A 17,910-nucleotide genomic window follows, 5' to 3' on the forward strand; every position below is an offset into this window, starting at 1 on the left:
GGGGAAGGCCCCGGGACCAGACGGATTCCCAGTTGAATTTTATAGGAAATATGTGGACTTGCTGGCCCCGCTACTGATGAGAACCTTTAATGAGGCGAGGGAAAGGGGGCAGCTGCCCCCAACTATGTCAGAGGCAACGATATCGCTCCTCCTAAAGAAGGAAAAAGACCCGCTGCAATGCGGGTCCTATAGGCCTATTTCCCTCCTGAACGTGGACGCTAAGATTCTGGCAAAAGTAATGGCAATGAGGATAGAGGATTGTGTCTCGGGGGTGGTTCATGAGGACCAAACTGGGTCTGTGAAGGGGAGGCAGCTGAATACGAATATACGGAGGCTGCTAGGGGTAATGATGATGCCCCCACCAGAGGGGGAAGCGGAGATAGTGGTGGCGATGGATGCCGAGAAAGCATTTGATAGAGTGGAGTGGGATTATTTGTGGGAGGTGCTGAGGAGATTTGGCTTTGGAGATGGGTATATAAGATGGGTACAGCTGCTGTATAGGGCCCCGATGGCGAGCGTGGTCACGAATGGACGGGGGTCTGAATATTTTCAGCTCCATAGAAGGACGAGGCAGGGATGTCCTCTGTCCCCATTATTGTTTGCACTGGCGATTGAGCCCCTGGCAATAGCATTGAGGGGTTCCAGGAAGTGGAGGGGAGTACTCAGTGGAGGAGAAGAACACCGGGTATCTCTGTATGCGGATGATTTGTTGTTATATGTGGCGGACCCGGTGGAGGGGATGCCAGAGATAATGCGGATACTTGGGGAGTTTGGAGATTTCTCAGGGTATAAATTGAACATGGGGAAAAGTGAGTTGTTTGTGGTGCATCCAGGGGAGCAGAGCAGAGAAATAGAGGACTTACCGTTGCGGAAGGTAACAAGGGACTTTCGGTACTTGGGGATCCAGATAGCCAAGAATTGGGGTACATTGCATCGGCTAAATTTAACGCGGTTGGTGGAACAGATGGAGGAGGACTTTAAGAGATGGGACATGGTGTCCCTGTCACTGGCAGGGAGGGTGCAGGCGGTTAAAATGGTGGTCCTACCGAGATTCCTTTTTGTGTTTCAGTGCCTCCCGGTGGTGGTCACGAAGGCTTTTTTCAAAAGAATTGAGAAGAGTATTATGAGTTTTGTGTGGGCCGGGAAGACCCCGAGAGTGAGGAGGGGATTTTTGCAGCGTCGTAGGGACAGGGGGGGGGCTGGCACTACCGAGCCTAAGTGAGTACTACTGGGCCGCCAATATCTCAATGGTGTGTAAGTGGATGGGAGAAGAGGAGGGAGCGACGTGGAAGAGATTGGAGAGGGCATCCTGCAGGGGGACTAGCCTACAAGCTATGGTGACGGCGCCGTTGCCGCTCTCACCGAATAAATACACCACAAGCCCGGTGGTGGTGGCCACACTGAAAATCTGGGGGCAGTGGAGACGGCACAGGGGAAAGACGGGAGCCTCGGTGCGGTCCCCGATAAGAAATAACCATAGGCTTGTTCCGGGGAGAATGGATGGGGGATTTGGAGCATGGCAAAGAGCAGGGGGTAACACAATTGAGAGATCTGTTCGTAGATGGGACGTTTGCGAGTCTGGGAGCGCTGACGGAAAAATATGGGTTGCCCCAAGGGAATGCATTTCGGTATATGCAACTGAGGGCTTTTGCGAGGCAACAGGTGAGGGAATTCCCGCAGCTCCCGACGCAGGAGGTGCAGGACAGAGTGATCTCAGAGACATGGGTGGGGGACGGTAAGGTGTCAGACATATATAGGGAAATGAGGGACGAGGGGGAGATCATGTTAGATGAGCTGAAAGGGAAATGGGAAGAAGAGCTGGGGGAGGAGATTGAGGAGGGGCTGTGGGCTGATGCCCTAAGTAGGGTAAACTCATCGTCCTCGTGTGCCAGGCTAAGCCTGATACAATTTAAGGTGTTACACAGGGAGCATATGACTGGAGCATGGCTCAGTAAATTTTTTGGAGTAGAGGATAGGTGTGCGAGATGCTCGAGAAGCCCAGCGAATCATACCCACATGTTCTGGTCATGCCCGGCACTACAGAGGTTTTGGGTGGGGGTGGCAAATGTGCTTTCGAAGGCGGTGGGAACCAAGCTGGGGGTTGGCTATATTCGGGGTTGCAGAAGAGCCGGGAGTGCAGGAGGCGAGAGAGGCTGATGTTGTGGCCTTTGCGTCCCTAGTAGCCCGGCGCAGGATACTGTTGATGTGGAAGGAAGCCAAGCCCCCGGGTGTGGAGACCTGGATAAATGACATGGCAGGGTTTATAAAGTTGGAACGGATTAAGTTTGTTCTAAGGGGGTCGGCTCAAGGATTCACCAGGCGGTGGCAACCGTTCGTCGAATACCTCACAGAAAGATAGAGGGAATGGAAAAGAAGAAGACAGCAGCAGCAACCCGGGGGGGGGGGGGGGGGGAGGAATCAGAAGGACTCTCAGGGATGTTATTGTATATGTATAGGTATTTGGTATATGTAATTGTATATTGGATTGTTGGATTGTATTTTTGGAGAGTATTCATCTTGGATAAGGCAGTTGCCATTTAGTTTTATTTTTGATTTTGTTCATATATTATTTATTTACTTGTTTAAAACTGGCCATTGTTATTTATATTGTTTTATTGCTGTGTAAAGGAAACGCTATGTGCTGTTATGTTTGGCCAAAAAATCTTGAATAAAATATATTTTTTTAAAAAACTAACGGAAAGCAGAGAGTGGGGATAAATGGGTGTTTCTCTGGTTGGAAACTATAACTAGTGGGGTCCCTCAAGGATCAGTGTTGGGCCCGCAGTTGTTCACAATTTACATAGACGATTTGGAGTTGGGGACCAAGTGCAATGTGTCAATGTTTGCAGACGACACTAAGATGAGTGGTAAAGCAAAAAGTGCAGAGGATACGGGAAGTCTGCAGAAGGATTTGGATAGGTTGGGTGAATGGGCTAGGGTCTGGCAGATGGAATTCAATGTTGCCAAGTGTGAGGCTATCCATTTTGGGAGGAATAACAGCAGAATGGATTATTATTTAAACGGTAAGATGTTAAAACATGCTGCTGTGCAGAGGGACCTGGGTGTGCTGGTGAACGAGTCGCAAAAAGTTGGTGTGCAGGTGCAACAGGTGATTAAGAAGGCTAATCGAGTTTTGTCCTTCATTGCTAGAGGGATGGAGTTCAAGACTAGGGAGGTTCTGCTGCAATTGTATAAGGTGTTGGTGAGGCCGCATCTGGAGTATTGTGTTCAGTTTTGGTCTCCTTACCTGAGAAAGGACATATTGGCACTGGAGGGAGTGCAGAGGAGATTCACTAGGTTGATCCCAGAGTTGAGGGGATTAGATTATGACGAGAAGTTGAGTAGACTGGGACTGTACTCATTGGAGTTTAGAAGGATGCTTATTGAGACATATAAAATTATGAAGGGAATAGATAGGATAGATGCGGGCAGGTTGTTTCCACTGGTCGGGGAAAGCAGAACTAGGGGGCATAGCCTCAAAATAAGGGGAGGTAGATTTAGGATGGAGTGTAGGAGGAACTTCTTGTCCCAAAGGATTGTGAATCTCTGGAATTCCTTGCCAGTGAAGCAGTTGAGGCTCCTTCTTTAAACGTTTTTAAGAAAAAGATAGATGCCTTTCTAAAGAATAAAGGGATTCGGGGATATGGTGTACGGGCCGGAGAGTGGAGCTGAGTCCACAAAGATCAGCCATGATCTCATTAAATGGCGGAGCAGGCTCGAGGGGCCAGATGGCCTACTCCTGTTCCTAATTCTTATGTTCTTATGTTCCCTGACCTGGTGGGCCAGTTCCAAGTTAAGTATAGGCCTGTTAGTTGTAAGAAGTAGCTTAGACATAGAATTTGTGCATGAGTAGCAATTACTGTGTATAATAAATGTGCTTTGATTTAAATCTTACTAAGCGGTGTATTGGATTATTGATCATTACTCAGACTTGAACCATGTGGCGGTATCATAAAGATACCTGGCGACTCGAGAGCAAAGGTGATAAAACAGAGCAATTAAACTAAGGCAAAAGTTAGTAACAGAACGAAAAGTCTTTATCCTCCCAACTCACCACGATCAACACCATGGGAGAAGTTTTCAAAGTCAGAAAACATGATTCTTACCTGGCTGCTGTGAAAGCAGTGCTGAACTGTCCACACCGCTGCCTTGTCTGGTCAAGGTGCAGTTAGGGGGCGTCCAACCAGGATCACAGTGACAGGAGTCATTATTATTACACACCTAAACAATACAGGCAATCAGATCAGCAGGCATGAAGACAGCACTCATCACCACCTGCATGCAACAAAGTGCGAGTTTGGAAATTTGGTGATTGAGAGAATTTTAATGGTGAAATTTGCAGGTTAATCTCATTTCCAAAATAGTCTAGATTACAATTAGAATTAACTGCAATTTGCCGTTCAAGTCTTCAACAGAGATCAGCAATCCCCCAAAAGTTAGTTAATTATGTAGTTCATTTCTACTCGATTCTCTCGCCAACATTGCTGATTTGTAAAATTTCAATGGGTATAAAAAGAGGCGGCCTTGTTTAGTGAACATAGTAACAAGCACAAAGGCAGCAACTGATGGCAGAGTGTGAGCTGGGAATTTGGTGAGTCAGTGAATTCAGTACAGTTAAGGAGTTGGTCGCTTTGTGCGTGATTTCTTCATTTATTTTTTGCTGTGATATAAAAATAATATATTAATTAACACATAATCACTGAGTGTCTTTCAGACAGAGATAGATAGGTAGGTTTTTGATCAATAAGGGGATCAGGGGTTATGGGGAGAAGGCAGGAGAATGGGGATGAGAAAATATCAGCCATGATTGAATGGCGGAGCAGATGCGATGGGCCGAGTGGCCTAATTCTGCTCCTATGTCTTATGGTCTTTTGGTCTTATTAATATAGAATGAAATGAAATGAAAACCGCTTATTGTCACAAGTAGGCTTCAAATGAAGTTACTGTGAAAAGCCCCTAGTCGCCACATTCCGGCGCCTGTTCGGAAGGCTGGTACGGGAATTGAACCGTGCTGCTGGCCTGCCTTGGTCTGCTTTCAAAGCCAGTGATTTAGCCCTGTGCTAAACAGCCCCTGAATGCAGGGCAGGTGATGTGTTACAACTGGAGCTCCCAGGCATCAGAGTATGTGGACAAACTCCTTTGATCTAAGTGTCAGTGGCTTGACACTGGAGCCTGAGCTGTGGACACGGTGATACATCGAGGAAGGGGAAAGTTACCCCAACATTTTGTTCCAGGAGGCACTCACACCCCTTACGTTAGGTCAGTGATTGGGCAGAAGTTTTGACTGCGAGTGAGGCAGGTAAGGGCACTCAGAAGGTAGAAGTGAGGAGCTGCTGACTTTGCAATTGTCTACTAGATTCCAGATTTTGAGAGAGATTTTTTGTTGATGAGAATGAGAACAGGGTCTGTAGGATGAAGACGCAACCTGACCATGGCACCATTGAAGTGGGGCAAGTTAATAGAGATGCACCGATAATAGTGGGCTGGACACAGTTCTTTGCAGGCAAGATCTTGTAGATGGCTGTGATGTGTGCCCGGTGCCAGTGCCGGGCACTGCCCGATCCAGTCTCTGGAGCGCCCGACCTGGCCCCCGACCGAGGAAGCGAGGGAAATGTGGAGGTGAGACTGACGCAACGCGGTTTCAAGACTCCTCTCCCCAGGGTACTCCTGGCAAACGTCCAAGCGATCGAAAACAACCTGGACAAATTTGATGCCAGACTTACCACTCAGAGGGGAAGTAAGAGACTGCTGTGTGCTCTGTTTCACAGAGACATGGCTCACCCCCACCTCACCACACTGTGCCATACAACCTGAACAGTAAGACGTCTTACAACACCAGGTTAAAGTCCAACAGGTTTGTTTCGAATCACTAGCTTTCGAAGCGCAGCTCCTTCCTCAGGTGAGTGAAGAGGTGGGTTCCAGACCAGAAACGCATGTATAGACAAAGTCAATGATGCAAGATGATACTTTGAATGAGAGTCTTTGCAGGTAATTAAGTCTTTACAGGTCCAGATGGAGCGACTGGAGAGAGGGATAATCACAGTTTAAAGAAGTGTGAATTGTCTCAAGCCAGGACAGTTGGTAGGATTTCGCAAACCCAGGCCGGATGGTGGGGGATGAATGTAATGCGTCTTGAATCCAAGGACCCTGTTGAGGCCGCACTCATGTGTGCGGAACTTGGCTGTAAGTTTCTGCTCGGCGATTCTGCATTGTTATGCATCCAGAAGGCTGCCTTGGAGAATGCTTACCCGGAGATCAGAGGCTGAATGCCCTTGACTGCTGAAGTGTTCCCCGACTGGAAGGGAACATTCCGGCCTGGTGATTGTCGCGCAATGTCCGTTCATCCGTTGTCGCAGCGTCTGCATGGTCTCGCCAATGTACCACGCTTCGGGACATCCTTTCCTGCAGCGTATGAGGTCGTCAACATTGGCTGCGTCGCACAAGTATGTACCGCGTACCTGGTGAGTGATGTTCTCACGTGTAATGGTGGTGTCCATGTCGATGATCTGGCACGCCTTACAGAGATTGCCCTGGCAGGGTTGTGTAGTGTTGTGGTCGCTGTTCTCCTGAAGATTGGGTAGTTTGCTGCAAACAATGGTCTGTTTGAGGTTGCACGATTGTTTGAAGGCAAGTAGTGTGGGTGTGGGGATGACCTTGGCAAGATGTTCATCTTCATCAATGATGTGTTGAAGATGTTGTAGTTTCTCCGCTCCGGGGAAGTACTGGACGACGAAGGGTATTCTGTCGGTTGTGTCCCGTGTTTGTCTTCTGAGGAGGTCGGTGCGGTTTTTTCGCTGTGGCGCGATAGAACTGTCGATCGTTGAGTCGAGTGCTCGAGTGCCATATCCCGTTCGTACGAGGGCATCTTTCAGCGTCTGCAGATGTCTGTTACGCTCCTCCTCGTCTGAGTGGATCCTGTGTATACGGAGCACTTGTCCATAGGGAATGGCTTCTTTAATGTGTTTATGGTGGAAGCTGGAGAAGTGGAGCATCGTGAGGTTATCCGTGGGCTTGCGGTAAAGCAAAGTGCTGAAGTGACCGACCTTGATGGGGACGAGTGTGTCCAAGAATGCAACCAATTTTGGAGATTAGTCCATGGTGAGTCTGATGGTTGGATGGAACTTACTGATATCATCGTGTCGTCGTTTCAGTGTTTCTTCACTGTGGATCCAAAGGAAGAAAATGTCATTGATGTATCTGGTGTATAGCGTTGGTTGAAGGTCCTGTGCAGCGAGGAGGTCTTGTTCCAACTTGTGCATGAAGATGTTGGCTTGTTGAGGTGCGAATTTGGTCCCCATGGCTGTTCCATATATCTGGATGAGGAATTTGTTGTCGAAGGTGAAGACATTGTCATCCAGGATGAAGCGGATGAGTTGCAGAATTGCATCTGGAGATTGGCAGTTGTCGGTGTTGAGTACTCAGTATCCTTTCATGACCCCTTTTTGCTCTCCTAATTGCCTTTTAAGTTTCCTCTTGCACATTCGACAAGCCCCTCAGGCTTCTGCTGGTTTGAGCCCTTGATATTTGCCATCAGCTTCCCTTTTTCTCCTGATTCAATGCTGCACATCCCTCGATATCCAGGGTTCACAGGATTTGTTGGTCCCACCCTTTTTCCTGATTGGAACATGCTGGCTCTGTATTCTCCCTATTTCCTTCTTGAATGCGTCGCACTGTTCTGTCACAGATTTACAGAGTGTCTGCTCCCAGTCCACTCTGGCCAAATCACATCTGATCTTATTAAAATCGGCCTTCTCCCATTTTAGAACTTTGATCTCAGACCATCCATGTCCATTTCCATAACAGTCTTGAACCTAACGGGGTTATAATCACTGTCTGCAAAATGTTCCCCCATTGAGACTTTACCCACTTGCCCAACTACATTCTCTAAAATTGAAGTGCAGGACCGACCGTTCTCTTGTAGCACCTTCGACACACTGGCTTAAAACGTTCTGGATGCATTTAAAGAATTCTGCTCCCTCTAAACCTTTCACACTGTGCCTATCCCAGTGAATGTTGGGGAAGTTGAAATCCCCACTATCAGGACCCTATTACTTTTACACTTCTCTAAAATCTGCCCACGTATCTGCTCTTCTATTTCTCTCAGACTGTCAGGAGTCCTGCAGAACACTCCCAGCAATGTGATTGCTCCTTTCTGGTTTTTAAGTTCTACCCATATGGCTTCAGTTGAAGAACCTTCTTAGATATCATCCTCCTTACTGCTGTAATTGATTCCCTGATAAAAATTGAGACAGCCCCTCCTCTTTTACCTCCTTCCCTAACTCTTCTGAAGATCCTGCATCCTGGAACATTGAGCTGCCAATCCTGCCGCTCTCTCAACCATGTTTCAGGGAGAGCAATGACATCAAACTCCCATGTTTTAATTTCTGCCCTCAATTCATCTGCTTTGTTCAACACACTCTCGCATTCAAATAAATACCATCCAATCTTGTCAAACTCACAAACTCAGACTGACTGAAATCTGCTTTTAGTTGGGCTGAAATGTAAATTTGTTTGTGACCTAAAGATAAAGTTGTAATTTTGTAAATCTTACCCCATGGCCATTACAGTGCTTGTTGCATTTGTTGACTCCAAACCCAGACACGCTGCGGCATACACTATTGAAGCAGGCCTGAGGGTGAAAAGCCAGTTATCACTGTCACAGAAACAAGAGTTCACTCGACTGTGAAGTTGTGCAGGGTAAAAGCTGAGCGCTGTTCACACATTTCTCTGATGTTATACTCTCATTGTAACATACCATGCAAATTAATAATAACTCCTTTAATGTAATTGAATGATCCAAGGTGGAAATTGAGAGACCAACCAGGCGATAGTCAAGTTGAGAGTTGGCAATGTCATGGTTGAGGGTTTCAGCAACATGTGAGCTGAGGGGGGGGGGGGGGGGGGGGGGGGGCAGAATCAGATGATGTGACAGAGGTGGAAATGATTGGTCTTGCTGATGTTGTGAATGTCCGGTTCCAAGTTCAGTTTGGGGTTTAATATGACATCAAGTTTGCAAACAGTCTGGTTCAGTTTGAAGCAATTGCCAAGGACACGCATGGAGTCGGTGGTAAGGGAGCAATGTTTGTGGTGGGTACCAAAGAAAATGCAATCGTTTTTCCCGAACTCTTGTTCATCCAATACTGGAGTTGGATCAGACTTTGACAATTTACAACTAGTGGAGGGGCTGAGCGAAATGATGGTAATTTGGAGCTGCATGTTTACAGCCTCTATATAGAAACTGATACTTCAGTCGTACAATTCTGTGTGTAGTTCTGGTGGCCACATGATAGGAAGGATGTGATTGGAGCAGGTGCAGAGGCGATTCACCAGGATGTTGCCTGGTGTCATGTGAGAGTGCCTTTAAGAAATGGATGTTTAAGCAATGTACCTTTAATAAATGCAGTGATGTCAGAGTGGGTGGAGCTGGTCTTTAGCTCAGCCATTTTGAAGTTTTTAGTTTCAGTTTTGGGAGAGAGCAGTCTTGTGGTTTGCTGTGAGATGCTTGAAAGGAGAAAGCCAGTTTGAGGAGGAAGCTGGGAGTGGCCGTGTGTTTTGTGAAGAGCTGCAGGAAGAAAACACAGAGCTGGTCTGTGGATGTCTGCAAACCCAAAGACTATAAATATATTGAATGTAACCTCATGTCTGTTGTTAAAGATGAAGTCTTTTGGATGTTTAAAGGAACATTTTGAGGGAATATTTAGTGTTGTATTAGTTTGTTTGTTTGAAAGGTTAAGTTGAGTTCATGGAATAAACATTGTTTTGTGTTAAAAACCACGTGTCCATAATTATAATACCACACCTGGGGAACAAGCCGTGTGCTTCAAAAGCAACAATCCATTAAAGGGGGAGGTTGGTTGAACTCCATGATTCATTTTGGGGTTCTGAAAACACCTCACCCATAACACTGGGAGGGAACATTTTAGTTATAAAGAGTCATAGAATCATAGAATTTACAGTGCAGAAGGAGGCCATTCAGCCCATCGAGTCTGCACCGGCCCTTGGAAAGAGCATCCTACCCAAGCCCACTCCTCCACCCTATCCCAGTCACCCCACCCAACCTTTTTGAACACTAAGGGCAATTTAGCATGGCAAATCCACCTAACCTGCACATCTTTGGACTGTGGGAGGAAACCGGAGCATCCGGAGGAAACCCACGCAGACACGGGGAGAACGTGCAGACTCCTCACAGACAGTGACCCGAGCCGGGAATCGAACATGGGACCCTGGAGCTGTGAAGCAACAGTGCTAACCACTATGCTACCGTGCTGCTCATAGAGAGGTTGGATAGGCTTGGGTTGTTTTCTCTGGAGCAGAGAAGACTGAGGGGTGATCTGATCGAGGTGCACAAGATTATGAGGGGCATGGACAGAGTGGATAGGAAACAGTTGTTCCACTCAGTTGAAAGGTCAGTTACGAGGGGACACAGGTTCAAAGTGAGGGGCAGGAGGTGAGGGGGAATTTGAGGACAAACTTTTTTACCCAGAGGGTGCTGACGGTCTGGAACGCACTGCCTGGGGGGTGGGGGGGGGGGGGGGTAGTACCTGGATGAGTATTTGGTACGTTATAACATTCAAGGCTATGGACCAAGTGCTGGCAAATGGGATTAGGTTGGCAGGTCTGGTGTTTTTCATGCTTCTGTGTAGACTCGATGGGCCAAAGAGCCTCTTCTGCACTGTAATGTTGTGTGAATCTGTGCTAACTTTGAAGTCAAAAAGCTGCAAATTGAGTCTGAATATAAAAGCCTATTTCTACAGGGTGCAAAATTAACCTTAGTTTCCCAGTTCATGATTATTGATCAGAACGTTAAGTGGACAAAACCTTGGGCAGGAATCTCTCCACTGTATAGGCTGCTGATAATTCAATTCTCTCTGATCATTCAAAAAAAGATCTCTCATTTTAAAGTTCTGAATTTGCCAATAAGCCTACACCTTTTTATTTTTTTTTATTTTTAGGGGGCAGCAAAGCTACATTTGTATCATTCAGCAGAATCACCAATTTTAGAGGGTTCACTTGAGAGAGTAGCAGCAGTACATATATATATATATATATTTTTTTTTTTAAGGGCCAAACTGCTGTTTAATCTTAAATTTTTGCTTCCTTTTAAATCTCTTCGGAAGTTCAGATCAAAGGGGATGGAGGCTAGGCCAGTTGCATGCTCCTCCTGTAGGATGTGGGTGGTGAGGGATACCACCGGTGTCTCCGCTGACTATACCTGCAGGAAGTGCACCCAACTCCAGCTCCTCAGAGACCGCGTTAGGGAACTGGAGCTGGATGAACTTTGGATCATCCGGGAGGCAGAGGGGGTGATAGACAGGAGTTACAGGGAGGTAGCCACACCCAAGGTTCAGGACAAGAGTAGCTGGGTTACAGTCAGGGGAAGGAAAAGAAACAGGCAGACAGTGCAAGGATCCCTCGTGGCCGTTCCCCTTCAAAACAAGTATACCGTTTTGGATGCTGTTGGGGGGGATGACTTACCGGGGGAAGGCCCTAGCGGCCAGGTCTCTGGCACTGAGTCTGGCTCTGGGGCTCAGAAGGGAAGGGGGGAGAATAGAAAAGCGATAGTGATAGGAGATTCAATGGTTAGGGGAATAGATAGGAGATTCTGTGGTCGCGAGCGAGACTCCCGGAAGGTATGTTGCCTCCCGGGTGCCAGGGCCAGGGATGTCTCGGATCGAGTCTACAGGATTCTTAAGGGGGAGGATGAGCAACGAGAAGTCGTGCTGCACATTGGTACCAACGACATAGCTACGAAAAGGGATGAGGATCTAAAAAGTGATTTTAGGAAGTTAGGTTGGAAGTTAAATGGCAGGACAAGCAGAGTAGTGATCTCAGGATTGCTAGTGAGGCATGGAACAGAGAGCGAGTGCAGCTGAACACGTGGCTACAGGGCTGGTGCAGGAGGGAAGACAGAGATAGATAGGTTTTTGATCAATAAGAGTATCAGGGGTTATGGGGAGAAGGCAGGAGAATGGGGATGAGAAAAATATCAACCATGATTGAATGGTGGAGCAGACTCGATGGGCCGAGTGGCCTAATTCTGCTCCTATGTCTTATGGTCATATTTCTAAAAGTGATTGTTCTCAGTATTGTCACTGAACCTACATTATATAATGTGATATTTCTATGTGATTCTTTCTGATGAAAACTGTAAGGATCATCTGGACACAAAACGTTAGCTCTTTTCTCTCTCTACAGATGCTGCCAGACCTGCTGAGATTTTCCAGCATTTTCTCTTTTATCAGGATGTTGCCTGGGCTGGAGGGTGTTAGCTACATGGAGAGGCTGAATAGAATTGGACTGTTTTCATTAAAACGACGGAGGTTGAGGGGTGACCTGATAGAGGTCTACAAGATTATGAGGGGCATGGATAGAGTGGATGGGCAGGCACTCTTTCCCAGGGTGGAGGGGTCAGTCACCAGGGGGCATAGGTTTGAGGTCCATGGGGCAAAGTTTAGAGGAGGTGTGTGAGGCAGGTTTTTTACACAGAGGGTGGTGAGTGCCTGGAACGCGTTGCCAGGGGAGGTTGTGGAAGCAGCTACATTAACGGTGTTCAAAAGGCACCTTGACAAACACATGGATAATAATAATAATCGCTTATTGTCACAAGTAGGCTTCAATGAAGTTACTGTGAAAAGCCAAGATAGGATGGGTATAGAGGGATACGGCACTGGGAAGTGCTGAGGGTTTTGGCCAAGGTTGGTGTCATGACCGGTACAGGCTTGGAGGGCCGAAGGGCCTGTTCCTGTGCTGTATTGTTCGTTGTTTGTCACTGATTGGACTGTGTAATTATTACCCAGTATAGGATACTCACTCTCCTGCCCTCAGTGAACGATTCTTTCAAACTTTGTTGTGGAGATGCCGGCGTTGGACTGGGGTGAGCACAGTCAGAAGTCTTACAACACCAGGTTAAAGTCCAACAGGTTTGTTTCGATGTCACTAGCTTTCGGAGCGCTGCTCCTTCCTCAGGTAAATGAAGAGGTATAGAACATAGAACATAGAAAAATACAGCACAGGCCCTTCGGCCCACAATGTTGTGCCGAACCTTTGTCCGAGATTAATCAGAGATTATCATTGAATCTACAGTGCAGAAGGAGGCCATTCGGCCCATCGAGCCCGCACCGGCTCCTGGAAAGAGCACGCCACCCATAGTCAACACCTCCACCCAACACTTAGGGCAATTTTGGACACTAAGGGCAATCTATCATGGCCAATCCACCCAACCTGCACATCTTTGGACTGTGGGAGGAAACCGGAGTACCCGGAGGAAACCCACGCAGACACGGGGAGGATGTGCAGACTCCGCACAGACAGTGACCCAAGCCGGAATCGAACCTGGGACCCTGGAGCTGCGAAGCAATTGTGCTATCCACAATGCTACCGTGCTGCCCTTAAGAACAAATATATCTACACTATATCATTTTGCCGTAATCCATGTACCTATCCAATAGCTGCTTGAAGGTCTCTAATGTTTCCGACTCAACTACTTCCACAGGCAGTGCATTCCATGCCCCCACTACTCTCTGGGTAAAGAACCTACCTCTGACATCCCCCCTATATCTTCCACCATTCACCTTAAATTTATGTCCCCTTGTAATGGTTTGATCCACCCGGGGAAAAAGTCTCTGACTGTCTACTCTATCTATTCCCCTGATCATCTTATAAACCTCTATCAAGTCGCCCCTCATCCTTCTCCGTTCTAATGAGAAAAGGCCTAGCACCCTCAACTGTCCTCGTAAGACCTACTCTCCATTCCAGGCAACATCCTGGTAAATCTCCTTTGCACCTTTTCCAAAGCTTCCACATCCTTCCTAAAATGAGGCGACCAGAACTGGACACAGTACTCCAAATGTGGCCTTACCAAAGTTTTGTACAGCTGCATCATCACCTCACGGCTCTTAAATTCAATCCCTCTGTTAATGAACGCTAGCACACCATAGGCCTTCTTTACAGCTCTATCCACTCGAGTGGCAACTTTCAAAGATGTATGAACATAGACCCCAAGATCTCTCTGCTCCTCCACATTGCCAAGAACTCTACCGTTAACCCTGTATTCTGCATTCATATTTGTCCTTCCAAAATGGACAACCTCACACTTTTCAGCGTTAAACTCCATCTGCCACTTCTCAGCCCAGCTCTGCATCCTATCTATGTCTCTTTGCAGCCGACAACAGCCCTCCTCACTATCCACAACTCCACCAATCTTCGTATCATCTGCAAATTTACTGACACACCCTACAACTCCCTCATCCAAGTCATTAATGAAAATCACAAACAGCAGAGGACCCAGAACTGATCCCTGCGGTACGCCACTGGTAACTGGGATCCAGGCTGAATATTTACCATCTACCACCACTCTCTGACTTCTATCGGTTAGCCAGATCGTTATCCAACTGGCCAAATTTCCCACTATCCCATGCCTCCTTACTTTCGGCAGAAGTCTACCATGGGGAACCCTATCAAATGCCTTACTAAAATCCATGTACACTACATCCACTGCTTTACCTTCATCCACATGCTTGGTCACCTCCTCAAAGAATTCAATAAGGCTTGCAAGGCAAGACCTACCCCTCACAAATCCGTACTGACTATCCCTAATCAAGCAGTGTCTTTCCAGATGCTCAGAAATCCTATCCTTCAGTACCCTTTCCATGACTTTGCCTACCACCGAAGTAAGACTAACTGGCCTGTAATTCCCAGGGTTATCCCTAGTCCCTTTTTTGAACAGGGGCACGACATTCGCCACTCTCCAATCCCCTGGTACCACCCCTGTTGACAGTGAGGACGAAAAGATCATTGCCAACGGCTCTGCAATTTCATCTCTTGCTTCCCATAGAATCCTTGGATATATCCCGTCAGGCCCGGGGGAACATAGAACATAGAACATAGAACAATACAGCGCAGTACAGGCCCTTCGGCCCACGATGTTGCACCGATGTTGCACCGAAACAAAAGCCATCTAACCTACACTATGCCATTATCATCCATATGTTTATCCAATAAACTTTTAAATGCCCTCAATGTTGGCGAGTTCACTACTGTAGTCTATTCTCAAGTTTTTCAAAATGCCCAACACATCTTCCTTCCTAACAAGTATTTCCTCGAGCTTACCAGTCTGTTTCACACTGTCCTCTCCAACAATATGGCCCCTCTCATTTGTAAATACAGAAGAAAAGTACTCGTTCAAGACCTCTCCTATCTCTTCAGACTCCATACACAATCTCCCGCTACTGTCCTTGATCGGACCTACCCTCGCTCTAGTCACTCTCATATTTCTCACATATGTGTAAAAGGCCTTGGGGTTTTCCTTGATCCTACACGCCAAAGATTGTTCATGCCCTCTCATCGCTCTCCTAATCCATTTCTTCAGTTCCCTCCTGGCTATCTTGTATCCCTCCAGCGCCCTGTCTGAACCTTGTTTCCTCAGCCTTACATAAGTCTCCCTTTTCCTCTTAACAAGACATTCAACCTCTCTTGTCAACCATGGTTCCCTCACTCGACCATCTCTTCCTTGCCTGACAGGACATACATATCAAGGACACGTAGTACCTGTTCCTTGAACAAGTTCCACATTTCACTTGTGTCCTTCCCTGCCAGCCTATGTTCCCAACTTATGCACTTCAATTCTTGTCTGACAACATCGTATTTACCCTTCCCCCAATTGTAAACCTTGCCCTGTTGCACGCACCTATCCCTCTCCATTACTAAAGTGAAAGTCACAGAACTGTGGTCACTATCTCCAAAATGCTCCCCCATTAACAAATCTATCACTTGCCCTGGTTCATTACCAAGTACTAAATCCAATATTGCCCCTCCTCTGGTAGGACAATCTACATACTGTGTTAGAAAAGCTTCCTGGACACACTGCACAAACACCACCCCATCCAAACTATTTGCTCTAAAGAGTTTCCACTCAATGTTTGGGAAGTTAAAGTCACCCATGACTACTACCCTGTGACTTCTGCACCTTTCCAAAATCTGTTTCCCAATCTGTTCCTCCACATCTCTGCGACTACTGGGGGGCCTACAGAAAACTTCTAACAAGGTGACTGCTCCTTTCCTATTTCTGACTTCAACCCATACTGCCTCAGTAGGCTGATACTCCTTGAACTGCCTTTCTGCAGCTGTTATACTATCTCTAATTAATAATGCCACCCCCCCACCTTTTTTACCACCCTCCCTAATCTTATTGAAACATCTATAACCAGGGACCTCCAACAACCATTTCTGCCCCTCTTCTATCCAAGTTTCCGTGATAGCCACCACATCGTAATCCCAAGTACCGATCCATGCCTTAAGTTCACCCACCTTATTCCTGATGCTTTGTGCGTTGAAGTATACACACTTCAACCCATCTCCGTGCCTGCAAGTACTCTCCTTTGTCAGTGTTCCCTTCCCCACTGCCTCATTACACGCTTTGGCATCCTGAATATCAGCTACCTTAGTTGCTGGACTACAAATCCGGTTCCCACTCCCCTGCCAAATTAGTTTAAACCCTCCCGAAGAGTACTAGAAAACCTCCCTCCCAGGATATTGGTGCCCCTCTGGTTCAGATGCAACCCGTCCTGCTTGTACAGGTCCCACCTTCCCCAGAATGCGCTCCAATTATCCAAATACCTGAAGCCCTCCCTCCTACACCATTCCTGCAGCCACGTGTTCAGCTTCACTCTCTCCTTATTCCTAGCCTCGCTATCACGTGGCACCGGCAACAAACCAGAGATGACAACTCTGTCTGTCCTGGCTTTTAACTTCCAGCCGAACTCCCTCAACTCGTTTATTACCTCCACACCCCTTTTCCTACCTACGTCGTTGGTACCAATGTGCACCACGACTTCTGGCTGCTCCCCTCCCCCTTAAGGATCCTGAAGACACGATCCGAGACATCCCTGGCCCTGGAACCCGGGAGGCAACATACCTTCCGGGAGTCTCCTATCTATTCCTCTAACCATTGAATCTCCGACAACTATTGTTTTTCTATTCTCCCCCCTTCCCTTCTGAGCCCCAGAGCCAGATTCAGTGCCAGAGATCTGGCTGCTAGGGCCTTCCCCCGGTAGGTCATCCCCCCCAACAGCATCCAAAACGGTATACTTGTTTTGAAGGGGAACGGCCACGAGGGATCCCTGCACTGTCTGCCTGTTTGTTTTCTTTCCCCTGACTGTAACCCAGCTACTCTTGTCCTGTACCTTGGGTGTGGTTACCTCCCTGTCACTCTTCTCTATCACCCCCTCTGCCTCCCGGATGATCCAAAGTTCATCCATCTTCAGCTCCAGTTCCCTAACACGGTCTTTGAGGAGCTGGAGTTGGGTGCACTTCCCGCAGGTATAGTCAGCGGGGACTCACCACCCACATCCTACAGGAGGAGCATGCAACTGGCCTAGCCTCCATCCCCTCTTACCTTACAGAATATAGCTGCCCTGTGGACCAACTGGATCTCCTCCCTCCGACTCTGCTCCCAGTCAGCTGCACTTTCTGTAAACCCCTGGCTCTCTTCTCACTCTTTGCGGAAATGTAGGAAACAAAATGAAAGGAGCACCTTACTCCCTCCTCACCTAACTCCCTCGGTCACCAAACTCTCACTATAGCACTCAAATGCACCAAATTCAGCACTCCCTCAGTCACCAAAGTCTCACTATAGCACTCAAATGCACCAAATTCAGCACTCAGTGCAAACAAAGTCTGCACTGTAGGGGATCACTTTTATACTGTGAATCTAACCTCTAAAAACTGGCCTAATCCAATTAACTAATTAACAAGCTCCAGCTGCAAGTGCCAACAAGTAGAAGCTTTGTTTAAAGCTGATTGAAAATTCACCTTCTTCTAAACCAAACAGCAACTTTTAAGTTAATTAACTAAATGAAAGAAAGACTAAACTTTAGATAAAAATGAAGCCTTATACTCCCTCAGTCACCAAAC

At 47.2% G+C, this 17,910-nt stretch overlaps 1 protein-coding gene across 1 annotated transcript in view; it reads right to left on the reverse strand.

Annotated features, from left to right (window-relative positions):
* Positions 1 to 4,528: 4,528 nt before the first annotated feature.
* Positions 4,529 to 17,910, reverse strand: part of LOC140409441 (disintegrin and metalloproteinase domain-containing protein 12-like) — a 587,674-nt gene continuing 574,292 nt past the window's right edge. The window contains exons 17-18 of the mRNA XM_072497874.1: positions 8,552 to 8,629; positions 4,529 to 4,660 (exon numbers count right to left, since the gene is read on the reverse strand). Coding sequence (XP_072353975.1) covers positions 4,529 to 4,660; positions 8,552 to 8,629 — 210 coding nt within the window. The remainder of the gene's footprint in view (positions 4,661 to 8,551; positions 8,630 to 17,910) is intronic.

This window comes from Scyliorhinus torazame, chromosome 3, assembly GCF_047496885.1.
Source record: "Scyliorhinus torazame isolate Kashiwa2021f chromosome 3, sScyTor2.1, whole genome shotgun sequence".
In the NCBI taxonomy this organism is placed as follows: domain Eukaryota; kingdom Metazoa; phylum Chordata; class Chondrichthyes; order Carcharhiniformes; family Scyliorhinidae; genus Scyliorhinus; species Scyliorhinus torazame.